The sequence below is a fragment of the Tursiops truncatus genome, chromosome 3, assembly GCF_011762595.2.
Source record: "Tursiops truncatus isolate mTurTru1 chromosome 3, mTurTru1.mat.Y, whole genome shotgun sequence".
Taxonomy (NCBI): Eukaryota; Metazoa; Chordata; class Mammalia; order Artiodactyla; family Delphinidae; genus Tursiops; species Tursiops truncatus.
Window position 1 is genome coordinate 12,030,952 of NC_047036.1, and position 26,320 is coordinate 12,057,271.

A 26,320-nucleotide genomic window follows, 5' to 3' on the forward strand; every position below is an offset into this window, starting at 1 on the left:
ATTTCCATCGTTCCTTCTGTATTCGTTAGGTGACCTTCTGCTGTAGGAAGGACTTTATTTCCTTTCTTCCCCATTTTTTAATTTATTTATTATTTCAGTATGAATCTATGAAATCTTATTATATTCCATGGGTTAAAATCCAGTACTCTGTTTAGACGCCTAAATTGTCCGTGTTTGGACAGTGGGACAATTTAGGCCTCATGTTTCTGTGTTTTTCTGATCTGTCCTTATGGTTATTTGAGCGTTACTACCTAGCATAACAGGATGTTCCCAGGCTCATCTTGTTCTTTTCCTGCCTCATCCCTGAGATCAGGCATCTCGCCAAGAGGTTCTGGTTCCTTGTAGTGTTGCATGGTGTTTAGAAACAAAGTCTGGCTGCTCAGGAGTGCTCACCTGCTTGTGGGGTGTCAGTGCTTCTAGGCCGTATGAGCAGAGTCAGGAAGCATGTGAATGTAGATACCCACCCACCCACCCACCCATCCATCCACCCACCCAACCATCCACCCATCCACCCATCCATCCACCCACCCATCTACCCACCCACCCACCCATCCATCCACCCACCCATCCATCCCTCCATCCGTGCATCCATGCACATACATCTACAGCTATTGCTATGTCTGTGTCTGTCTCTGTTTTAAAACCGCACGTGTTCCTACTGACACTTCCGTCTCTAATCCAGTACCAGCCTTTCCCTTTCTGTTTATAAATCCCCTTTCAGATGGCGAGAAACCTGATTCCCTTTATCCTCAGTATATTAAGTTATTTGTTCGGTAAGTGCATTTGCTCTGTCTTCCCAGTCTCCCCCGTTCCCCTGGCCTCTGATCACTCCCAGTGCCCGTGCCCTTAGGAAGCCCAGCATGGGGTCACCATGGCACCTCCACCCCTCACTGCTGCAGACCCTGGGCACTGGTTCCTCCATGCTAGGAGGGGAGGGGGAAGGGGGATGGGAAAGCAAGGATCACTCTTGTCTTTTCAGTGATTTTTTCTTTTCCTAACTCAGTGGTTTTCTAACCTGAGCATGCTGGTTATAAGTGCGGCTTCTCGTACTCCACCCCCAGAGATAGTGAATCTCCATCTTTAGTGGGTTTCCCAAGTGGTCCAGGGACTCTGATGCAGATGCTTTACAGCCCACACACTGAGAGATATTCCCTGCCTGGCTCTCAAGAGCTGCCGGCCTGCCCAGGAGGCACTCATCCCACAGAAATTTCTTGCGCCCCTGCCATGGGCACAGGTCACTTAGGAGGAGGAATATTGGTAAGCAGGGCTTGTGCTTCCTTTTTGTTTCACCTACTTTTCCTTTCCTTTCCTTCCCTCCTCCCTCTCTCTCTCCCTCCTTCCCTCCTCCTTCCTTCCTTCCGCAATTTTTTTCTTTAAATAGTTACCTACAGCTTCTAGTCTCCGATGACAAAAGTTTGCAGTGGAAACTTTCCCAGCCCTGTTTTTCTCCCGCAGGACACAAACACCTGCTTTTCTGTGCTTTAATTAGACCTGTCCCGTGTTCCTGTTTGTGCTGCAGCAACAGGAGCATGCCCGTGCCTCGCCAACATGAGCTTGCTTCAGTTCGCCAGGTTTGGGGCTAATGCTGTCTGATGTAGTTGATCGCAGGAGAGTGAAGCAACACGAACATCTGGGATCAGCTGTAGGTGTAGAAACAGCACAGAGAGTAGTCATTTGCAACATTTTATCTTAAGCAGACTTACCAACTACTTTCTCAGCAAGCTAAATTCATAGAAGTGGTTTTTATCTCAGTACAGTGTGCCCGTGCCATCTGTAACCCTAGCCCCCGCCATCCGAGTTGTGACGTGAGACTGTGTACCGAGCGTCCAGCTACCTGCCTGTGGTCTTCGCCACAACAGTTTCAGGCGGGGATTCTTGGAGCAGAGGAGGTGAAACGCCACGTCCACCGTGGCCCGCCCTGATCCAGTGTGACTTCAGGGTTTAGTTTCTGCATCAGTTTCTCAATTTACCAAATATTAAAATGTCAGTTTACCAGTTTAGCACATTTCTCAATTTAACTTACTGCACACTTCAACAGCACCTTGTAGAAGTGACTGATAGGCTGCCTGAAGAGCTGGTAGAGCTCCTTTCTTAAGGAGCTGTACAAGTGGGTGATGGCGCGATGAGGGTTATTAGCCTAAAAGAAAAGCAAACAGAAAAATGAGTCACCTCGGTAGTAAACATCCTAAGATCCTGTCGGTGACGTGTGACAGCTTGCCTGCCTGGGTAGAGAGCAACTTCTATAGAGCGGTTATTTCAAAGCCCCATTAAGTATTGCAGCATCGCTGTAGACGTGCAGGTGCCGTAGTCAATGTCGGGCACAGCATCAGAGCCAACAGACCATCCGGGGGTCTCTCTCTGCACCCCCAAACTTCAGGCCTCGCAAGGGCTTGAAATATAGAAGCGACAGAGGTCAGGCCCACGTGGAATCTGTAGAACATGCATGTTCTCTGCATGCAGCTGACTTAACTGGCTCAGCTGTGCCAGCCAGTTCCTTGTCTGGGTCCTGTTTGGGTTTTCCCTTTCTGAGGATCCCAGGTAGAAGTGTCAGCGAGCCAAGCATGCTTAGGTTGATCTGGTTCTGAGTAAGAAATCTAATAGCTGAAAGAAACGGAAATAGGCTTTCAGAATTCCATCCTAAGAGCTTTGCCTGAAGAAAACCATCTCAGCGGGGAGTCCCAGCCTCTAAAGGTAAGGATACTGGGTGGCTTCCCTGGGGTGTGGGAAGCCAGCATGCAGCCTTTCAGAAGGTCATTGGCCAGTGTTAGTGGCAGCAGAGCCATCTTAAGACCGGTTTATGCTCCCGACTCAAAGACAAAGTGTTCATCGCTTTGGCTGCGGAGTGTCAACCACGACTGCACAGTAAGCTGGATACTCACATGCGACCATTCGTAACTCCTTCCTGCTTTCCTAGAACCTGGACTTGAGAATAACTTCGTGAGAGTTGGAGGGGGTAGTGGGGCTGTGAAACATTCTCAGGCTCAGCGTGGAGGGCTGTGCCCTGCGGGCTGTGATGAGCCACACCCAGCGAAGGAAGCCAAGCGGGGGGATGCTGGTTTGAGTCAATGCATAAAAGATTTGAAGAAGGACCACAATTTCTTTACGACACGCTGAGTGTAGTCATTTCTAGCCGTGCCTTTATGCGGTTCATGTATTTTGCCTACATTGGTCATATCTTGGGAATACTGTTGGAGCACTGGTAGATCTGATATAGCACCACATTTGGATATAACTGACCTTTCACAGGTCATACTTGGTCCTTGGGTGGTGGTTTTTGCCACCTTGAGCAATAATCTCCAGGTACTGGTCTCTTTTTGTAGATCAGAGCAGCATTCTGTGTGTGAGTGAAGAGTACTCCTGCTGGAGGCTCTGAGCTCTAATTTGATCTAGTGGGAAATGTAGAGACCCAAGTACCGACCGGAAATAAGAACGGGCAAGCCTCTGTGAGGTTTGGCGGAACGTTTTGTAGGGTGGTACACAGGAATCCAAGTTACAGATCTTATGTGAAGTTTTGATTAAAAGTAAATAATCAAGAACCAGACCACTGTTCTTGACTTTAAACAGTTAAGTTTCCTCTTAAATATTAGGAACGAACGTAGCTATGATATGGTAAAATTTTAAACTTCAACCCCTTCTTTTCCTTTTTGGCATTTTTCTTAACTCATTTAGGTATTAGAGTGTATTAGTTCACATATTTATAAAATGTTACTCTTTGTAAAATGTTACTTCCACTGCCTTTCAAGTCCCTGAGCGCTGTATTGCAAGAGGAACAAAGAGCAGAATGTGAAAAAATGGCCCAATTTGATGTTTTCAAAAATTACAGCAGATAAGTCCTGCTTTTCGATAGTAAAGGTTGATCTCCTTTTTTTTACAGCTGTGGTCTCTTTGTGGGACAGGGTTTGACTGCCTGAAAGTTAAAAACACGTTTTTAGACAAAACGTATAACTTAAGTAAATTAATTCACCTGGTTCTATAGTTAAGAAATTCAGAACTGTATCACATACCATAAACTTATATATATTCATTATTTTAGTACTTAAATTATATATGAATAATCTGCTATTTTCAGTTTTTTATTTCATTGGTTTTCTGCTGGTTGTTCTGTACTATTTAAAAGTCCTTATTTTTATACAATAGAACAGTCCTCTTTATAAAATTCTAGCATGTTTTCCCCTAAATAGTACTCCTGTACTTATAAAAGACAAAGGTATTTTGCTAAAACTTTCTAAAATTTATACATGGTATTCTTCGTGTGCTTAAATAATACCTTTTAAATTGACAAACTTGTGAATGCTCCACTGAAATAGAGTAGAACTATTTCTGAAAGCTTTATTGGAGAATTGCTGCGTATGAACACACATCTGGAGTTCCATGGGGTCTAGTTTTGGTGCAACAGGTGTCCTCTTGACTGGGATTTTTTTCTAGCCACTTCTGCTGGCACACTCTCTACCCACAAGCGACAGTGCCAGCAGGGGCACCAACAGAGACAGTTTAATCCCTGCTTAGGGGTACCCAGAAGGCAGAGCTTTGCTTCATGTGTTCCTTTATATTAAGGTGATTGTGTGTTCACGTACTCAGTCATTGCCTCCCGCCCCTCCACCATGAGTAGGCATGTTGTTCTAAACCCAGTAATAATGTCTGCTCTCGAGCTCTGTCAGACAGTTGCAAAGACACCCAAGAAAGATTAGTTGGAATATTCTCTCTCGGATTATTTATTTATTCTCAGTAGTAGAATATTAATAGTGTCACATGGATGCCTTTGGAAACTTGGTAAGGGCCGGGAACCCATTTGTCATTTTGTATTGTGGTTTAAGATCCAAAACAACGGCTTAAGATAGAGGTTTACTTTTTACCAGTGGGAAAGTCCCAGGGCTTGCATCCCAGGGCTGGTATGGTAGCTCTGTTAGTAAGAGGATCTCTGAATCCTTTTGTCTTTTTACTTTGCCTCTTTTAGCAGGTGGGCTACCATCCTTAAGGTTGCCTCAACGTCATCAGTAGCTGCTGAAGCTCCAGCCATCTTCACCAAGTTATTGGCAGCAGGGAGGAGAAAGAGGCAAGGGGTTAACGAGCATACTCAGCCCCCTAGGCAGCTTTCCTGGAAGCCCCATTCAGCATTTTTTACCTCTGTTACGTTAGCCACTCCTACTTGGAAGCGAGTCTAGGAAATGCAGGTTTATAGCTGGAGTATTGCTGTTCCTGACTGTGGGGTTTGGCTATCAAGGAGGGAGGGGCAAGTGGACTTTGGGGAAGCAGCTCTCAGTTTCTGCCACACCTTCTGATGTATATATCCTTCTGGCACATGTTCACCAAGTCGTATGCTCTGGTGTATGTTTCCTGACTTACGCATATTATAAGGAGTAAAACTCAGAGGAAATATTTATAAGGAATTCTTTCTAGGCTCTGTACAAATGCGAAATGTGTAACTTGGAGTATTGGCCCTCAGTCCTAAGAAATGCTGCACCCCCATTGTTTAACTGAAATTTTAGGGTACCTGCTCAAATAAAATGTATGGGTAATTATTTTCAGAAAATATTTATATTTGTATATATAAATTACTTATATGCTACAATATGAATGAGAGACAAAAGGTGATTTATGATAAAATGTGTTTCAGTCTATAAATGCCTAAGTACATGCAAAATGGAGGAGAAAGCAATTAGATATTCAGGTGCTTGCAATATATATAAAACCATTGTGAATATGGCAACTACAAATGCAGACTGGACATGTGTTATATTAATACTTGTGACTCGAATACTGAGAATGGTATTATTGTGCTGGTATTTTAAAACTGTAAGCAACTCTTCTAAAGTTTCAAAGAAGACCAAGCACTGCCTTCCTTTGATTAACATGGTTAACTGCATTCCTGGAAAAATCAGTGTATATTGGAGTAGGTGAAAAAAAGAAAAAGAAAAAGAAAAAAACCCTCCATGTTTATATGTCAAATAGAGCCTAACTCACATTATTACGAAAAGCAGGATGATTTTGAGGTAATATCCTGCCTCTGTGAATCTGTCACAATAAGTCCCTTCCCCCAAGTCAGTCACTGTGCCTCCCCTCCCCCAGATCATTGTATCAAAAGTGCCCAGGCAAGTTTCAGTGACTCTTGGGGGCAACTCCCTGCTTTGGAAGACTTGCATTTCCTCTGTTTTTGTTTGTACAGGTGCCCGACACAACTGCTGCGGTTCAGTTGGTTCCTTTTTTTCCCCTGTTCTCTTTGGTTATGTCAGCTTGGTTTGTTTCTGCTTCAGTTTTTCTAACTTGATGTATTAAATCAGTTTTAATCTACAAAGGCTGGTAGCCAGCCTTCCTAAGGAAGTCAGCACTTCAAACAAAGGTCTCCGAATCAGGCATTAGGAAACAAACATGTTGCATTCTAGCAAGATTTAAAGTTGTAAGAGGATTAAAGGAAGAGATTAGAAAAATCCACAGGCCTCTCATTTGCCACCAGTTTTTGGTTGCTAAAGGCTTCCTTTGGCCTGTCCCATTCACCCAGTGCCCCCCTCTCCTCTGTCCTAAGGGTTTGCCCCTGAACCCTGTCTGCGTCTGTTAACAAGCCTCCCTTTCGGGACTTCCCTGGGGGCACAGTGGTAAAGAATCCGCCTGCCAATACAGGGGACACGGGTTCGAGTCCTGGTCTGGGAAGATCCCACATGCCGCGGAGCAGCTAAGCCCGTGTGCCACAACTACTGAGCCTGAGCTCTAGAGCCCTCAAGCCACAACTACTGAAGCCCATGCGCCTAGATCCTGTGCCCTATGGCAGTAGAAGCCACCGCAATGAGAAGCCTGCGCACCGCAACGAAGAGTAGCCCCCGCTCACCGCAACTAGAGAAAGCCTGTGCGCAGCAACGAAGACCCAACGCAGCCAAAAATAAATAAATTTATTTTTTAAAAAATCAAGGCTCCGTTTCGCTCCTCCTTTCCGTAGAAACCCAAGGAGGCTTTCAGATTTGGGAGGATCTGAGCAGGATCCTGGTCATGAGGACTGGCTTAGGGAACACCCTGAACCACACGCACAGCCCAGCTACATTATGTGCATCATGTCCTTCTTTTTGTCCAATCGGATCCTATAGTTTCTCCCACATCTGGCATAATCATTCATACGTTTAAATGTAAAAAATACATAATGCTTTTCTTTCCATATTCTACCCTCACCTTTTCTTACTTTTTCTGGTTAGTCTGATTGCTTTCATTTAATTGTACTTTGATAGTTAACTGCTGTAATACAGCACTGCAATCTCCTTTAAGAAATGATGGCATTTTAATTAAAATTGCTTCTTCTAAGTTAATGAACCAAATAAAATGGCACTTTTTAATTTTCTTTTTTATTTTGTGAGGTAAAATTGCTATCCAACTGTGTCAGAAAGTGAAGGTACATATTCTTTGCCTGGTGCTAGATTATTGATTTCTTTTCAAGTGAGCTTTCAGATTCAGCATTAAAATTTTGCTCCATTGTGATTGTTGTATTCTTGCTAACATAACTCAAGAAAAGTATTACTTTCAAATTTTAATTTGCAGATATCGGAGCAATGAAATTTTATGTCAGCGCATATGTCATTTAAGGCAAAATACCATGTTTATTTATTAAGACTAGCATCTGGTACAGTGTTTCGTGATGATGAATGTTCTTTTAGTTCCGTGTTTTACCATACTTGGTTTTGTGATGTAATTGAATAACTGATGGATTTGTTTTCAATTTTATTTTGTTCTTTATATAATATGCTTTTGAATGAAACTGCGGTTTATGTCTGTGTGTGTGTGAGCATGTGTCTGTGCAAGTGTGTGCACACGTACTGGAGGACAGGTTCTGCAGCATGGTGGGCAAAGCCTTGGGTCCGGAAGAGTTGCTGGTTTATAATCGCTCATCTGTCCTGCCGGCAGGTGAGCCAGGACGGGAAGTCACTCCTTGACAAGCTCCAGCGGCCCCTGACTCCTGGCAGCTCCGATTCCCTGACGGCCTCCGCCAACTACTCCAAGGCCGTGCACCATGTTCTCGACGTCATCCATGAGGTGCTGCATCACCAGCGGCAGCTCGAGAACATCTGGCAGCACCGCAAGGTCCGGCTCCATCAGAGGCTGCAGCTGTGCGTTTTCCAGCAGGACGTTCAGCAGGTGGGTCTCGTGGACCCCTGTCCTCGCGGGGGCGACTTGTGCCGAGTGAGAGTGTAGGTGGGCGTGTCGTCATAGGGGGCCTGCCTGTGCTGATGAAAGTAAGCTAGGCCAGACGGGAGAGAGAGACACACACAGACACGCACGCACACACCACACACACGCGTGCACATCTCCTTTCTTACCATGAGTGAAAGCGGCGCTTCGAGAACGTGTGTTCAGGCTGCTGTCTGCCACGAGCTCATAGGCCTGGAACACAGGAGACGATGCAGCGCCTAACCCGGGGCCCCTCTGTTTTGTTCTTGAAACAGGTCATCCTTAGTTATGTTTATTTGTGAGAATAATGCCTCTGGAGCTTATACCGAGGTGCTGGTACAGTTGAAGATCTGTCTGCCCTTCAGTTATTTAATGATAAGCTCATCGTGCTTCTCTCCCCGCCTGGTGGATATTGCAGTCCGAGGGGCACAGGGGGGCTTAATAAATAGTCGTCTGATTAATGAAAAACGGACTTTTACAGTCATTCATTTCTAAGCAGTTGACATCTTTGTTGTTGTTACAAAAGTAAGAGTAAGCCCAGTCCCGATACTATTTATTTCCTTGTTATGAAATACGGAAGATTGTCCTGCTACCAGGGTTTTGAGGATTAACGCTGTGGGAGCTTATGAAATATGATATAGCTTTAGTAATAACTAAGATAAAAGTTGTGTCTTTGCCCTAAAACAGAGGAGAGAGCAAGGGTGTGGATGAGGTGTCAGTCTGGATGAGGAATTCTGGGGTGCAGGGAAGCCTGTGGCATCCAGGAGAGTTGGTGTGAAGCCACAGTGATGGGTCGGGAACAGAGCCTGTGTCCCCTCCCTGGGTGTCCGGGAGCACTGCTTAGACAGGCAGAGGCTCAGACTGCGTTCTGCCGAGTATCACCTGCCGCTGAGGGGGTTGTCTGCCGACGGACGGAGGCGTGGAAGTCGTGCGGTGTCCTGACGACACGTAGGTCCTCCATATGCACTGACCATCATTCTTCTAGTAGTGGGAATCTGGTGAGTTCCAGATCCTTTTCACTGCTCTATAATTTTTAATTTTCACATAGTATGCTTTGATTTTACTGATGGCTTTTGAGTTCTCTGAAGGTTGCACATACAAAGCGCCATAGGAACAATCATTTTGATACTGTGCATGCGTCTTTACGGTGTTGTTTTTGTTGAAGAAGGTAATTGCCAGGGAAAGAAGATGGAGGAGTCAAGGTCTAGAAGTTACTGTGAGAACTGAAATTGTGAGGTTGAAAGCACCAATATCAGTTTTTCTTAATTGTCCAAAAACTGTCAAAGTGTGGAATGTTAATAGCTTAAATGTAATTATTAAAGGATTTCCCCCTCCTACCTCCGTATCCCTTGGATCAGCTGTTCATTACGTGTCCATGGGCCAGCACACTTTCTGGACTTGTGTCTGGAGCAGCAGCTGGGCACCCCCTTTTCTCCCCCCAGCTCTCATGGCTCCTTGGGGCGCCCAGTCATATAAGAATAAGCCACTGGGCTGCTTACGTCAGAAGAGGAAGCCTTTGGGAACAGGCTGTTGAGAAAATCATCTAGCTTGGTGCGAGGTACTTACTGTGCTTGAATTCGAAGACAGCAAACATTCATTTTTGCAGGTAGAAAGGTAATTTTGATAATTACGAGGCCAGTTCTTTAAGCTGTTAATTTTTTTTTCTCAAGAGCCAGAACAGGGTTGGATGTCGGCAGGAGAGAGTGTTTTGCAGTCCATGGCACTATTAGCATTCTGAAGAAATGATAATTGCTGTTTAAGGGAAACATTTTGTCGACTAAATGATCCGGAATAGTTTGGACTCATTATGCAAACGGAAAATTGCTCTGTCAGCTTGTGAAGCCAGGAGCGAAGTTGATAAGATTAAGCAAAGCAAACACTTTGCTTAGGAGGAGTCCTTAGGATGTCAGAACTGAAAATGTGTTTCTGAAACTCAAGAAATTAATCACACACAGGGAAAAATTTTGCCATCTTGAGCATAAAGGAGGAAAGGTAAGCTGAGGATAAGTGAGGAAAAGAAAATAATGCTTTAGAAAGATGTTGTCAGCAGAAGATAAATTTGTAAAGACAAAAACAATCAAACTCCACAGAAACATAATAAGCCAATTAGAGATACCACAAGTGGTTTTTGTTCGGTTGCTTTGGGTCGTGAAAAGGCATCTGTAAATACTGAGGAAAAAGAAAAGCAGCTTACCACAAAAGAGGTAAGGATGATGACATTCTTGTGAAGACAGCCCTCCAAGAAGTGTATATGCTTGTCTGTGGAGAAATACTTGAAAGAAAAGACGTGAGACCATTAATGGCGTGTGCCCTTGAGGAAGGGATGGCATGGGGGATTTCATTTTTAAAACGCGTAATTTTGGTTTAGTGGTTAGTGGTTTTTTTCCATAACAAGCAAAGGCAATTCCGTAATTTCTGGATGGACAGTGTTTTGGACAGGAGTCAGGCGCTGTGGGGTACGGGGTGTGAAGCTACCGTCCCAGAGCACTGAGCATGGGTCCAAGTCAAAGGTTGGGGGGCGCAGGTGGTAGGAACACTTGCTGAAGACTTGCCCAAGCACATGTCCTGCCTACTGGACAGCCTTAACCTTGGTCATCATTAGCTTAAAAATAAAATTAATACCATTTGTCATATTTCTTGGTGGTCAAATAATATACCTATTCCCATTGCCTTTTGTTTACTGTTAGAGCAACCCCCAGTGGATGTTTGGTTGAATTAGTGAATGAAGACTTGTCCTACTGCCAAGCGGTGTTTTCCAGTTTAGGGTATGCTTTCGTTTTCTCTAACAGCATAATTGATCACTGCTGCACTTGTTCAAATGAGATGACAGTTTTGGAAGCAGTCCACAGCAGGATGCCATCAAACCCGTTCTCCTGCTCACTGGTGCAGTCTGCCTGCCTCTTGGGCTGGTGGGATTTAGCTGCTCCAACATGTTGTGTGAGGTGAATAGGCCCCGGAAATCTGCTTTCCTGAGGCAGGCTGACTCCCCCCAAAGAAGCCCCTCAGACGAGGAGCCCTTCTCCTAAAAAAGCCTCTGGCTCCCCCATATCCCTTCACCCGCACAGACTTACCTCTTGGAAAAACTCCTTCCAGGTTGGTGTTGGGCCATTAGCTAATATTCTGCAAAAATGGTCAAGAAAATCTAGTCCACTCTAGATTCTTCTCGTCCACACTTCATCCTTTTTTCCAAAATATCTAAAATTGAATGTGTGGTATTCTGAGAGGTACAGAGGTAAATATGTTGACTAGCTCAACCTTCCTTTTCTCAAGGAATTCCAGCCTAGTGAGAGTGGATGGTTTAATAGTCTCATAAATTAGCCCGTAACATGCTCAGAGTTGGCGTGTGTGTCTTTGGTTGTCATGAGGTGTGATTTTGCCCAGGCATGAGTTTGAGTCATGCCTCTTGAGGTGCTGCCCACATGAGGGAGTGAATAAAACTGGCCGCCCTCATTGGTGTTGTCTGCCTGCCTTGCACATGCCATCTAAGGGGACATGTCTGTGCTGTAATGACTTGTGCAGATTTGGGGGTTCCAGGGAGCCTTGTCCGTATCCCCAAACATCAAGGCTGCAGCTTATGAGGAAGATGAAGACTCCTGTAACAGAGGTGCAAGTCACAATTGCCAGGGTGCCAGGGAAGCCTTCCTGAGAGATGCATGTTTCCGCTGGTCTTTGATGGGTGACTGGAAAGTCAGGAGGTTGAGGATTGTGCAACAGGGCTGCGGGGATGGTGGAGACACAAAGGGCGGGGCCTGTCCGGAGCAGCAGGTGCCCAGAGTGGACAGCTGGGAGTGTGGAGCCTGAACTGGTGCAGGTCTGGAAGGACGACCTCCGCGATGAAGGCTTGGGAGTTGTTTCTGTGAGCTTTGGGACACATTGAGGGGACGTGGCGAGCCTGAGCGCCGTGAATGTTTCCTTCCTCTCTTAGTGCTCTCGGCCAGCCTGTGGCAGAGGGGTTAGTGTTTTCCCATTTCACCACAATGAGTTCAAACCCGTAGGCTGTGTGTTTTGACTTGATGCTGCGGCAGTGGATGACAGGGTGACAAGTGTGGCGTGAGAGCGAGATTCCAGGTGAGGAGACAGGCTCGGGCCCCACCGTGGACCAACGTGCAAGTCAGGGGGGAGTCCTGGAGTACAGAACTTAAGGTCCATGGGGCAGTGGTCTGTGTTTTATTCTCTGGTGTTTCCCAAGCGTCTGGGATAGTAGATGCTCAGTAGTTGCTGAATGAATGAATGAATAAATGAGTAGATGAAGAAATTTAAGGAATTCCCCAATTTTGCTAATTAAAGATTATTTGGAGTTAGTCTCTTTGTTTATTCTGGAATGGGGGAGGGTTGGCCCTGCATTGGAATCAAGTCATCTAACTGGGAGATCTTCGTGAAGGGACCAGGAGCTTTGATTAAGGTTGGGGAGTTAGGGGTGGCTGAAGAAGGAAGGGGTAATTTCATGGCCTGGGAATTTTGCCAATGTGTGAGATCTTTAAAATATTAAAGATTTTGGCCACTTGAACGTAAAGAAATGGGTTTCAGGTCCACGGAGAAGCTATTTCACAGTTCTGCCTTGGGTCCTAGGCTGCTAGCCATTTGCCAGTAAAAGTCATCCCTCGGTGATGCCTGACCCAGAGGTTCCACCTACACTGGACCTAGCTCTTAAGGGAAGGTTCCGGAACCTCATTTGTCCTTTGCTCATTAATTTAAGTCAGAAGGATGGGGTTTTCTCATCAGGGTCATTATACAGCCCTCGCTATGTGATGATTTAACACTCTCTTCTGTTTACATATGAGAATGGTTAGAAAATGGCCATCTATTCTGAGAGTTTCTCAGAATTAGGGAGTACTGGAGGGCGAGTGTTTGATTAGGGATTGGGAACCTGCTGGAAGCAGATAGAGGCTACCTGTTGATCTTTCTGGTGGGTCTGGAGCCAGCTTTCATTACCTTCTTTTTTTTTTTTTTTTTTTTTTTTTTTCCGGTACGCAGGCCTCTCACTGTTGTGGCCTCTCCCGTTGCAGAGCACAGGCTCAGTGGCCATGGCTCACGGGCCCAGCTGCTCCGCGGCCTGTGGGATCTTCCTAGACCGGGGCACGAACCCATGTCCCCTGCATCGGCAGGCGGACTCTCAACCACTGCACCACCAGGGAAGCCCTTTCATTACCTTTTGTCATAGAAACAGAGAAGAGACTTGACTGTCAGAGTAATCTTAGTAACCGCAGCTCTCAAGGAGCCGACAGTTCACTGGTGGGGTTAAAAGGGTGGGAAAAGGGACGAATCTCTTCCGCACAGTGGATGCAATACAGGAATGCAGGGCGCGGGAGCTGGCGCTGTGAGCCAGTGGGACGGGAAGTCGAGGACACATTCACTCGGGTCAGGATGACCAGGAGCGGACAGAGCTAAGAACGAGCCCCAGGCAGCTGGGTCTCCCCATTGTTGAGTGTCAGCTGAATTGCCAGGGTCCCCTAAGAGGAAAGTGCCCAGGGATTAGCTGACAGGGAAGACCGCACGCATGCATGTGTGTATGTATATTTCTGTAGTTCAGTGACTAGACTTAAGGTATACATAACATCTGGACGCGTTTCTTAGATAACATCTAGACATATTAAGAGTTTTCTTAGACAACTTTGGACTGTTTTATACTTATTTCCAAATTAAGAATGAGAAAAATAATTTTTAAAAGTTTAGAGAATTGCTAAAGGTATTAGCCCATGTTGGTAGAGTGATGGTTTGATTGGGGTGTGATGGGAGTATCCAAGGTGAGACTATATGAATAGTAACCTACTTACCTCCTTTCCTCCCTCCCTCCCTCCTTCCCTCCCATCCTAAGGTTCTTTTTTTTCCTTAAGAAATTTAATGTACTTATGTAATTAAAACTACGGTAATACCAGGAGAAGTGATTTAAATTTTTTTTAGAAGATGTATAGATGGATGGATGGATGGATGATGTAAAAGTTTAGAAGCCTGCCAGCCTCCTTCTGAGCCCTTCTTCCCTGATTTCGCCCAGGCTCCCTTCCACACAAGAAAGTGCGTGTGGAGCACGCGCTCCTGGCCTTTCCTGTGCTCTCATGGGAGTTAAGCAGAAGTAGTTCCTGCAATGCAGGGCATTTGGTGTCCTGTATCATATGTTTGCTGTGTGTAATTTGACTGAGGTTTTCTTAAATAGCATCTTTTTCCAAGTGAGCATTAGGCTTAGTGTACTTTGAAATGTTCTAGAAACCATTTTTAAAAAAAATTTCAGTATTATGAGTAAGTAGAAGGTGTGGTACATAATGCAATGGAATATTACTCAGCCATTAAAAAGAATGAAATAATGCCATTTGGAGTAACATGGATGGACCTACAGATTATCATACTGAGTGAAGGAAGTTAGAGAAAGAATATCTATTGCTTATATGTGGAATCTGAAAAGAAATGATACAAATGAACTTACAAAACAGAAACAGACTCACAGACTTAGAGAAGGAACTTCTGGTTATGGGGGTGGGGGAGGAGATAGGGGCTTTGGGATTGACATGTACACACTACTGCATTTAAAATGGATAACCAACAAGGACCTGCTGTATAGCACAGGGAACTCTGCTCAATATCATGTACCAACCTAAATGGGAGAAGAATTTGAAAAAGAATAGAGACATGTATATCTATAACTGAATCACTTTGTTGGACACCTGAAACTGTCACAACATTGTTAATCAACTATAGTCCAATATAAAATAAAAAGTTAAAAAAAGAGTTGGGGCTTCCCTGGTGGCGCAGTGGTTAAGAATCCGCCTGCCAATACAGGGGACAGGGTTTGAGCCCTGGTCTGGGAAGAGTCTCACATGCCGCTGAGCACCTAAGCCCGCGAGCCACAACTCCTGAAGCCTGCGTGCCTAGAGCCCGTGCTCCGCAACAAGAGAAGCCACTGCTCGCCGCAACTAGAGAGAGCCCGTGCACAGCAACGAAGACCCAATGCAGCCAAAAACAAATAAATAAAATAAATTTTAAAAAAAGAGTGATTATATTTTTAGAACAAACTTAATTCTAATTTTGAAATACAATGATTGAAGAAATGGAGAGTTCTTGGCTCCCCTGGAGAGAAGTAAAGAAATGTGTGGGTGGAGATAGTCGTTACTGTCAGGCAGCGGTGAATGCTGGACCTAGAACGTTACTCTTTCTTCACTCAGTCCTCAAGAGCCCACAGATGCATGTGGAATTTTGTGTCTGTTTCATTTCACTGTAAATATTATGCCACGCACTTTACAGAATTTAGACCCAGAGGCCCTTGTGATCACGTCAGACCAGGCCCCTCATTTTCCAGGTTAAAAAACCCCAGACTCAAAAAAGTCGAGCATCTTGGCCGAAGCTGCAGGAAGCCTAGTGGGTTTTTAACTGCTTCACTGCTCTTGACCTGGGGAGGATGCTTCACTCTGAGCTAATCAAAGAATCAAATTGACATCTTACTTAAGAAGGAATATTTAAGTGGAGCTTCTCAGGCTCCGGGAAGGGGCTTTCATAGAAGCTGCAGTTGCCCATCACTGCAAAGGAAAATAGCTGCTGAAGGAGACTTTTAACATTTCTTCACATTTTACTTTCTCGCTCACTGTTTGCATTCACCTTAGGAGTGGATGAGGGGAAACAGAGGCCGCAAGGGAGAGAGGGCACTGACTCCCAGCCCCCAGCGGTCCCGAGCCCAGCTGTTCCCAGCTCACAGCTTCGTGTTCTTCTCTGAGCAGCTGATGGGAAAGGGAAGAGCGTGACTGGGAGGCCGGCTTCAGGAGTAAAGTACGCTGTGAGCGTTAGGGAAGAAGGTACCAGGCAGGCTCAGATGGCAGGGGTGTGTGGGTTCCCTCACTTCTGATTCTTAACTTCGTGATTAAGTGTCATTAACAGCGTAATACTGGACGTCCGTCCTCCTTGCAGCAGTGGCTGAAACACTGGCCTTTAAGAAAAGTTATGTTATTGAAGAGCAGGCCTCCTTTTTGGTCCCCCATTTGAGTTTAGCAAATTTCAAATGATGTGACTTAGTTGTTCGGTCATCCTTTGTTATAATCACTAAAATAGCATTGATTTGATCATCAAGAAAGCTCTTATCTAGGGCTTCCCTGGTGGCTCAGTGGGTGGGAGTCCGCCTGCCGATGCAGGGGACACGGGTTCGTGCCCCGGTCCGGGAGGATCCCACATGCCGCGGAGCGGCTGGGCCCGTGGGCCATGGCCGCTGAGCCTGCGTATCCGGAGCTTGTGCTCCGCAACGGGAGAGGCCACAACAGTGAGAGGCCTGCGTACCGCAAAAAAAAAAAAAGAAAGAAAGCTCTTATCTAAATGCTTCTGTCAGGAGCACTTATTTAAAAGCAGAACTAGAAGCATAGTATGTCTATTTCTAGATTGGTATCCTGATGATTTAAATAACAGCCAGCCTGTTGAACAAGGAAGTAACTAAAGTAAGTGAAACTGGGTTAGTTTTGGTTTTACAGGGAATCTAGGGTAGGGATGGGAGGAAGTTCATATTTTGCCCCTAGAAAATCTGATTTTATATTAAAAAACAAATTCAGAATATTTTAGAATTACCATTGGTTTGTATTTGTTTCATGTAACCGTAGTTTTTAAAACTGAATATAGAATCGGCAGAGTTAATTGTTTCATTTTTGTGTGCTTAAAATGTGACTTAGAGCAGCCGTCCCCAACCTTTTGTGGTACCAGGGACCGGTTTCGTGGAAGACAGTCTCCTTCCACGGGCTGGAGTGGGTGGGGGTGGTCAGGCGGTGATGCGAGCGATGGGGGCAGCAGTTGAAGCTTCGCTCGCTTGCCCGTCGCTCACCTGCTGCTGTGCGGCCGGGGTCTTAACAGGGTGGAGGCCCCCTGACTTAGAGGGAACTCTCGTTATTGTGACAGAAAACACTGATTCCCTAGGCCTTGTCTCTTTAAAACAGTAGCTAAAATTGACAGATGTTTGTATGTTTTCCCTGAATACCGTTTGCATCCAAAGTTCCCAGTAAAAATAGATAAGCTTAATGTGCTCCTGGTGGTTTTATGTCAGAGGTCTGGTCTAGTTTTTACAAACAGTAAATCTTAGCGCTGGAACTCTAACGTTAGAAATACTTTAAAGGTTTTCATATAGTATTTACATTTCATAAAGTAACACAATATAACGAGGGGTAGGAGCCTATGTTCGGATTCTTGAAGTCCTGGGTTTGTTTCTCTTTTTCACGAGGTGTTCTTTCCCGGGCTCTTAACTTTCCTGAGCATCCAGGTCTTGCTTAATAGAGATAATAATACAAGTCTACTGTCTTCTCTGCAGCCCTTGGGACACATATGTTTTGGAATTAAGAATCTCTCAGAGTTGAGGAAGAGAACAGTGTGTATACACTGTGATACACGCTCTGGTGAGGTCTGGGCAGCCCCCCATCATCAAGCACATGGGGATTTCTGCAGCCATATGTTCAAGGACCCACACCAAAGGGATCAATAAAGACTATTAGTAGCCTCAGGTCAGGTCTTATCGCCAATGATTTTTTCTGACCAAGTTTTGAAAAAATATTTGGAATTTCAGAGCTGTTTTTAGCTTTTTGTGGATAAGGGGTTATGGACCTGTATTGCCCTCCCAAGCACAGCACAGAATAATCTCTCAATAGATGATGCCAGAGACAATGACATGGTACATGGTGATGATAGAAGGCTGTTCTAGTAAGTATTTGAAATAAACACCTCTGCATTTTCAAGGGAAAATGTCATTACATTGGTCTTTATATTGCATGTTGTTGACACATAGGCCCTTGAGAATGTCTCCTCTCTGACAAGGGTTTAGTATTTAGTTGTAAGTTCTTAAGTAGTAATTACTTAGAAATATTAATCCACAAAACATAGTGAATATTAGGTAGTAGGGCAGAAAATTACTTTAGAGGTTGTACGGGATGGCCAGACTCGGCCACGTGAGTGAGGGTAGAAAAGGCAACAGTGGCCAGTTCCCGAGACGTGTGGTCCAGGCGTGGTGTTGTTTGCTGGTTCACCTCCCCCCGTTTTGCTCTCTATTATAATAGTGTCACTTACCCAATAGCCTGAACTGTTCTGAAGCAAAGCAGCTCTTTCCTTCCTCAGTTTGCCACCTGTGTGCCAGCTCTGCTGACTTGAAGAGGCAGTGGAGACTAGAGGTTAAGAGAATGGACCCTGCTTCCTGGGTCCAGGTCCACAGACTGGCTCTTCCACTTGGTAGCCGTTGGTCCTGCATCTTCATGTATGAAACAGAGTCACGATGTACCCCCATCCAGCTCTCCGTGAGGACTGGTGGTGTAGTGTACGTCAGGGCCGGCTTCAGTAGCAGGTGCTCAGACAGCAGCGCAATTATTCGTTAAAAGATGAGCATTATCATACTGCCGTCGTCACGTTCAATCTTATAATTACATTACAAGCAGGGAGCTAAGCAATCTGAGATTTTCTGCACAGCTGACATTTTGACTTAGATGCTGAGAAGGATTATCTGTGTTTTAAGTCTTGGCGGCTCACTTTGGAGCGATCTTGACCTTGGGGCTATCATGGTGCCTGTTAGAAGACACTGTACAGAGGAACGAGCTTGCCCCACATTCCGCGAACAAGGAGGGGGCGCTGTCGGCCTCCCAGCCTTGCTCTTCTGCCTGTGAACCAGGTGCCCTGGGAAGGACTGGCTTTTGCCCTTTTTCCTCGAGCCGGCTGCAGAGAGCAAGTTGTTGTTCAGGTGAAGGTCACAAGGCAGGGAGAGGGCAGCTGCCACCATGGCTGAGTCAGGGAGGGGGCCGGCTGGACTAGCGTGATGGAGCCCCTGGCTTGCAAATACTTTTATGTTTTAAATGGAAAGATTCCACAAGCTTGTCTTTCAAATGCTCCTTGGGCAGGTACGTTCATTCAGGATTCCTTGGCGATCTGGGAAACATTCTCAGACTTAATGAGAAGCAAAAGCCTCCTGGGGAAGTTTGGTTTTGAGTATGAGCTAGATTTCACAATTGTCTGTGACTGTTTTTAAGAAGTGCTTGGAATTTGTAGTCTTCTTTGAATTACTTTCATGTTTGTTGGAAATATAATTTCACTTGGTATTTATAATTCTGTGAAAAGGAACCACTAATAAAAGAAAAATTGTAACCCTGAGTGATTGGTTCATAATAGCTTTTATTTCCAATTTATGCTTTCTGAAGCAACTTTTCTTGGGCTTGAAAAAACAAATTCTTATTTTTTAAAAACGACTATGTTTTGCTCCCTCCAGCTCTTTCTACCAAATAGTGTTTGTCTTTTACTTTTTGAAATTGTGCCCTTACTTCAAGTCTGTATTGAGTCATCAGTGCTCATCAGGTTTACTGTTTACCAAACCTCGATTTTTCTTTTTACACTATGTTGGGGAGTATACAGCAGATACTATAGCTGTAGTTTAAAAAAAGAGTCTCCTAGTCTTTCATGCAGATCTGATAGGGAAGTGGACAGTGGCATAGATGTACTTACGTATCTCTCAACTCTTTTCAAGCTTAATATACTTGATCCTAGTCTTCTGCCTGGTGCTGGCCTCATATCGAAAGGCACATTCCATTAACTGTATCCGTTCTTTGAAGTTGAGACATCTTGAAATTATCATTGGGTATTTCTTTACGAGGGAGACAGGACCTGTGTTCTGTAATACGTAGTAAGAGACTGTCATATAAACAGCAGCTTGATATCAGGTGGTGAATGTGGTATTACCTACTAATGGTGATACTGAAGGTCTCTCTCTCTCTTTTTAATCTGAAGAAAGAAAAATAATATACTAAGTGCACTGGTTAAAAAGCAATGGAATATTCATAGCCTGTGCTACCAAAGAGCTTGACATTAGATGGAAGCTGTCTCTGGTGACAGTTTGTGGGTGGGGATGGCTTGTGTGCTCTGTACCTGCCACGCCAGGATATTAAGGTGCTTGACAGCTCACAGGCCCCCACTGTTATCCCCACTGAGCAGGCGAGAAGCTGCGGCTCAGAAGGGCTACCCCGTGTCTGTGGGGCAGAGGGCTAGACATGAAAGGTAAAGAGGGAGCTTTTCAGAAGGGCTGGGAGGTGGACAGACAGAAGACAAATGGATCCACAGTAGGAATCACTTTGATAGTGTGACCCCGGGTGACCCCGGGTGACTGGCAGAGCGTGGTGTTGACAGAGGTTCAGAAATAAACTATGGTAATAGGGTAAGCGTGTACCTGTAGCCTGAGCAGCCGCTGCGCTGCGAGGCTTGACCTCCGTACCCCACCCTGTCCTCCCACACGCGCGTACGTACACACACACACACACACACACACACACACACACACACACACACACACACACACACACACACACACACACACACACACACACACACACACACACACACACACACACACACCCTGCTCATTCTACAAGGCTCTTTACAGAGGACCACTGGGGATTTATTCAGGTTCATGAGCCATTTTATTTACACGCATTACTGACTTTGCTAAGCCCTATGCAGAAAGGACCATCAGTCAGACCGGAACCTTTAGCAGCTGCCTCTTTTTATCTAGATGTCTGTCAGCACAACTGATCTCTCAGTGGTGGAGGTAACAAAGGGCAAGGGATCACTTTTGTAGCAATGAACCTCAAATTAACGCCCCTTTTATTTATTTACTTTAACTGAAATACAGCTGGCATGCAGTGTTAGGTTAGTGTCAGGTGTACTCTGTAGTGACTTGGCATTTGCATACATTGTGAAACAATCACCGTGTAAATTTAGTGCCCAGCTGTCCACACACAGTTATTGCAGTATTATCCACTGTCTTCCCCAAGCTGTGCATTGCATTCCCCACCCTAAGGCCCCCTTAATTTTGCAGTTAGTGGAGGGCTGTGACTGGGCCCCTTCCAGGTTGCCCTCTAGACCACAGTCCTAGCTGTGCGACTCCAGGCAGGTCTTTAGTCCAAGATTGTTTTGATCTGCATCCTTAGTTACCATGGCTACTAATTGCAGAATCCGAGGTGGCCTTCAGTACTTTGCAACACATGAACAAATGTCTTCAGATATTCAAATATCTTTTAAGGGAAGTTTCTGGCTAAAGACGTCACTGACTTCGTTTTTGGCTGGTTATCTCCTCTCCATCAGAAGGAGACGAATGTGTATTTGACGTTGTCTTAAATATGTTGTGTGATGATGTTGGGGTTTTGCAACTTCTCAAGTGCAGTAGCCAGTGAACTACTCAGCCCCAGCTGTGACTTAAAAACGTTGGGTTGCCCTGCTTTACTTTTACTCCTTTTCTTCAGTGTGGTGCATTTCAGCTAGCAAGAACTCTTATGTCTTTAAGTTCATGGGGTGTTTAGCTTTCACAACCAGCTTAGTTTATAGAATAAATTATCCTCGAAGACCAGGACAGAGGCATTTAGCTGTTTTGTTTTCCTGGGTTTTACTTACATGTTTCAAGTCTTTTAGAAGAGACAGAAAAACATGAACTCTGTAGTTAAACTTCAATTGTCTGAGTTGTGAAGCTTTGAGCCTTATAAAAATGTCAAGTTAAATTGCTCCTCTGTGACTTGACTACCACTATCTCACACAAAACCCAGGCAGTTTTGTTGGCTCAGTCATGCATAAACTGAGGTGAGATTTAATTTAATCATTATTGCATGTAATATTTATACATAGACAGACTTGCACTATTAAAGTAAGAGCTGATTAAAATCGTGGTGGGAAAGCTGACAGAAGATGTAATTCTCAACGTGTTAGATTACTGTCCGCTTGCTCCCAATTTTTTTTCTCCCTTGTTGCTTGTTTCTTAGAGAGTTTAGATAAGAGACTGTATCGTTAATGGATAGCCCTAAAACTGATGGAGGCAGGCATGGTTTTTATGGCATGTATATCTGTATTTCATTGTAGGTGCTGGACTGGATTGAGAACCATGGAGAAGCATTTCTGAGCAAACATACAGGTGTGGGGAAATCTCTCCATCGGGCCAGAGCTTTGCAGAAACGTCATGAAGATTTTGAAGAAGTAGCACAGGTAAAACAATGGCTTTTACTATTTTCTTCCATAAATACCTGTGTGGTTGGTTTTGAATTACAGTTTTAACGCCACCTCTGTTGACTTAGCTTTAATGACGTAGGTTTGAAGGTGATTCAGAGAGAAATGCTCAGATTTCAGATGAAGCTGTCATGGCCCGGCCGGAAGATGATTTAGACGGTTGACCCTTTCATAAATGCGGAGTTCTTGAAGCAGACAAATGTCTTGGATATTTTTGCCATATTTATGGTACAAGTGTCTGTTGACGAGTTTGTAAAATTCCAGTTCATAATCAGGGAATAACAGTCCTTGAATTTCTGTAATGACGGGCCAGCATTTCTTTTCCCTTTTCTATTTCTTTTAAAGTCATGTGCTTCAGAAACAGGAGGCAGGGGTGTGGTGTGTTAAGAGCATGAGATTTGTGGAGTTGGAATGTTGGCTGTAATGCTCACCAGCTGTGTGGCTTTGGAAAAGTCTCCTAACCTTTCTGAGCTTAACTTTTTTACCTGAAAAGTAGGCACAGTGAGGGCTGCTGGAGAGGAAGTAAGGTGTGTGTGATAGTGACATGTATGGCATCTCGCCCAGGTCTTTCCCACGTTGGTAAATGTGCCTTTCATTTAGTTTTGTGTTTTGAAAGAAAGAGGAGTGAAGGAGGGAGAGAGTACCATGCCATGATATATATGTGGAAGCTGTAGGAGCTAGGGTAGAAGTTGTTTTAAAAAGAAATTGTAGGATGAATCCAAACTGAGACACATTATGGTAAAACGGAGGAACACCAAAGGCAGAGTCTCAGCAAGGAGAGAGAAATAACACAATCACAACCGTGAGATGACTCTTAGCTGACTTCTCACCAGTAACTGCAGATTCTGGAAGACAGTGGGATGGAGACCTGAGGGAAAGGAACTCTGAACCTGGAATTCCACACCCAGTGGAGCTATCATTCAACAGTGAGAATAAAATATAGACCAAGACCAAGAGAGTTTACCATTCACTTACTTACAGGAGAACTGAGGTGTGTAGTTTAGTCAGAGTAATGGAAGCACCCGCTGTAATTTAAACTCCACGAGTGCAGGGATTTTGTGTTGTTCACTTCTCTGTCACTAGCGCCTAGAACAAGGCTGGCGTGGTGCCGCTAAGCGTCCAGCAGTATTTGTTGAACGAGTTAATTTAATGAATAAAAAGGAAATATGAGAAGAAAGGCTTGAGGTCAATAATGAACACAGAAATTGGTAAATATGTTTGCAAATCAAAGGATTGACCATTTAGACACAAGACGGTAGAATTGGGGGGTAGTTAAAAACAAGACGGAGCAAAGCCCCGGAGCACTTGAACACAGAAGGTGGAGAGGTGTCCTGAGGAGGTTGGCAGGAGGTGTTGCTTATCTTAGATTTGTAAAGACAGGGGTGCGTGTGAGCGTTTTTGAATGACTACTAAATGCAGGGATAGAAAACACCGCTTCCCATAAGTATAAAGAGAAAAGAAGTACAGAAAACCAGATAAGTAAAAACTCAGGAAAATGGGTCTAGTGGAAGCAAAAGAAAGGAGAACAACAAAAATCATGTCGGAAATCACAAAATAAGATGTAGCAATTTGTCCCCAAATAGCAGTAATTAAAGTCAATGCAAAATAGATTATACTTGTTAAAAGAAAGATTCTCTGATTGAATAGTTCTTTAAAAATCATACTGTGTATTGTTTTCAAAGGGCAAACCTAAAACATAAATACCCAGGAATTTTGAAAGGATGTAAAGTGTTAGAAGAAGATCCACCAGGCAAATATTAAGCCAATGAAAACTGGTATAGGAGTATTGGTGTTAAGCAAATAGACGTGAAAGCATACAAACGTCATTAGAAATAAAGAGAGCCTTCAGTTATAAAAGGGGGAGTGTCAACATACATCTAACGATTTAGTCTCAAAATCTGTAACGCCAAAATAAGCAGGAGTGGGTGCGTCCATGGGTTTTACATGACAGAGGGTTCAGGAAACTGATGTGAGATAGAGTCATGAGATAAGAAAGCAAACTGCACTCCAGTCCTGTTCAGGGAAAATGCCTTTAAAAAGTTACCTCCTTTAGGGCTTCCCTGGTGGCTCAGTGCTTGAGAGTCCGCCTGCCGATGCAGGGGACGCGGGTTCGTGTCCCGGTCCGGGAAGATCCCACATGCCGCGGAGCGGCTGCGCCCGTGGGCCATGGCCACTGAGCCTGCGCGTCCAGAGCCTGTGCTCCGCAACGGGAGAGGCCACAACAGTGAGAGGCCTGCGTACCGCAAAAAAAAAAAAAAAAAAAAAAAAAAAGTTACTGCCTTTACACTGTAAAAGTCTCTGTATGTAAAGTTAAAGTGACACCTAGCCTCGTGCATTCTTGATCTTAGAAGCGGGATGGAAGAGGCTCCGTGTTCAGCGGCCTTGCCGCACCAGGATGGGTCTCTGGATTTCTCTTTTCTGCATTACGTGTGATGTCCCTACTTACGGTTGCTGGCAAATATTTTGCCTTCCTCTCGTAGCAGAAGAAATGTGGAAAATGTGTTCCATCTCCCCTTGGTTTTTCCATAAGATAAGCTACTGCTCTGTAGCCTTGTGGTTTGAGGATGGATGTGAGATTTGGATCCTCTGAGCAAAGACTTCAGGCGCCAAAGAATCTAAGAGGTGGGACTGCAAACAGCCAAACCCAGAGCAGGCTCCTGCCCCAAGTAGCAAGGTCGCCCGTGACTGTGGGCTCGGTTCCAGTGTGAAGGCGCTGGCCCGCCGAGTGTCCTCGTGTGCGTCCAGCACCTGTTGACCCCTCCCTCTAACTCCTGTGGTGCCTTCTGTGGCGACCCTCGCCCTATCTTTTCATGGTAATCTTACTTCTTCAGATCTAAGATGACAATCAAAGCCGTCAACACAGGGGCTCAGGGGGCAGCAAGAGGGAAACACTTTCTTTGTCGGGCACGTTTGCGTCTTGAGGTTTCTAGGGCGAGCCCCAGAGCGGAGGGAGGACTGCCTTTACCCCTGCTTCAGAGAAAGGCAGGGGCCTGTCAGCTTCCGCCGCTCCCCGGCCGGGTCTCACTGCTTTCTTATCATCTTTGGCATTTTGACCCTGGGACTCTAAGGGGTACCTGACCCTCTTTTCCTTAAATTGAGAGTCCTTAAGCCCAAGTCTGAACTGTGCATGAAAAAACAAAAACCTTAAACGTAAACACCTTTTGCTCACTTTGCAAACTTCTGCACCCGGTTTCCCTCCCTCTGGTCTTCATATAATCACCAGTCGTGTGCCAGGGGTTCATTCTGCCGGGGCCTGGGGAGCCACGCACAGACACCCAGCCTCCCCTCTCCGCGGGCCTCTCTCCTTTGCAAACCCCCCGGGGGGCAGGCTCTGAGCGCTGCGCCCTGGACCTGGCCGTGCACTCATTTCCACCCCCTGCTGGGACCTGGCCCCTCACTTCTGGCCTCTTGGCCCAGCATCTCCAGCTTCTCCTTCTCTTCGTTCTTTTCCTTCTGGCATGAAATGTTTATAGGCCCTCCCGTCACTTGGAGAATGTCGCTTGATGCTGGTGCATGTTTTAGATACCGCTGGTTCAGAGGGAGTGTTGTGCACTTTACCTCCATCGCCCCTGGCACCGGCCTTCCGGTTTCTGCGTCCCTGGCTGATAAAACTGCAGCCAGGAGGCACACAGGGACCTGTCGTTGCCCAGAGTGGGCATTCAGCAGTCTGTCTTGGTTGGCTGTGAACGGGGACCAGCCCCTCCTGTATGATAAATCCCCTCCACTTGCCTCAGGGTGTGAAAGGCTCTGATCCTTTCTGTCCGCAGACACGCGTCCAGCTCAGTGTGTGTCGTGTGACAGGGCCCGAGTGGTCCCTGATGGGGTTCTGGAGCCCGGTGCTCGCTGCCCGTGTACCTGCAGAAACTGCGCATCACGGACCCACTTCAGGCTCGTTCTGAAACACCGGGGGGCCACCCTGGACCCCTCTATGATAAGAACAGATTAAACGTAGTAAGCTGGGAGGGGGCTGTAGACCTGAAGAAATAGAGTGGGCTTCTCTCTCTAGCCCCCCCAGCTTGTTTAATAAAGATTCTTTGAGGGGCGTAAGAGGGAGGAGGGTAGCGTTTTAAGCCAGGAGAGGTCTGTCGTGTGAAGTGGCTGCACAAGGAGCCGGGCTTTATTAAGACCACGTGCAGCGGATTCGGGCTAGACAGACAGCGGCCTGGGTATCGAGCCAGATTACACTCTGTGTTTGTAGCTTCAT

The 26,320-nt window shown here is 45.4% G+C and overlaps 1 protein-coding gene across 9 annotated transcripts in view; it reads left to right on the top strand.

The window, feature by feature from the left end:
• TRIO (trio Rho guanine nucleotide exchange factor) overlaps window positions 1-26,320 on the top strand; it is a 372,439-nt gene that overhangs the window by 180,774 nt on the left and 165,345 nt on the right. For all 9 annotated transcript variants that reach the window (XM_019951041.3, XM_073802019.1, XM_073802017.1 and 6 more), the window contains exons 9-10: window positions 7,882-8,112; window positions 21,973-22,095. In XM_019951041.3, coding sequence (XP_019806600.1) covers window positions 7,882-8,112; window positions 21,973-22,095 — 354 coding nt within the window. The remainder of the gene's footprint in view (window positions 1-7,881; window positions 8,113-21,972; window positions 22,096-26,320) is intronic.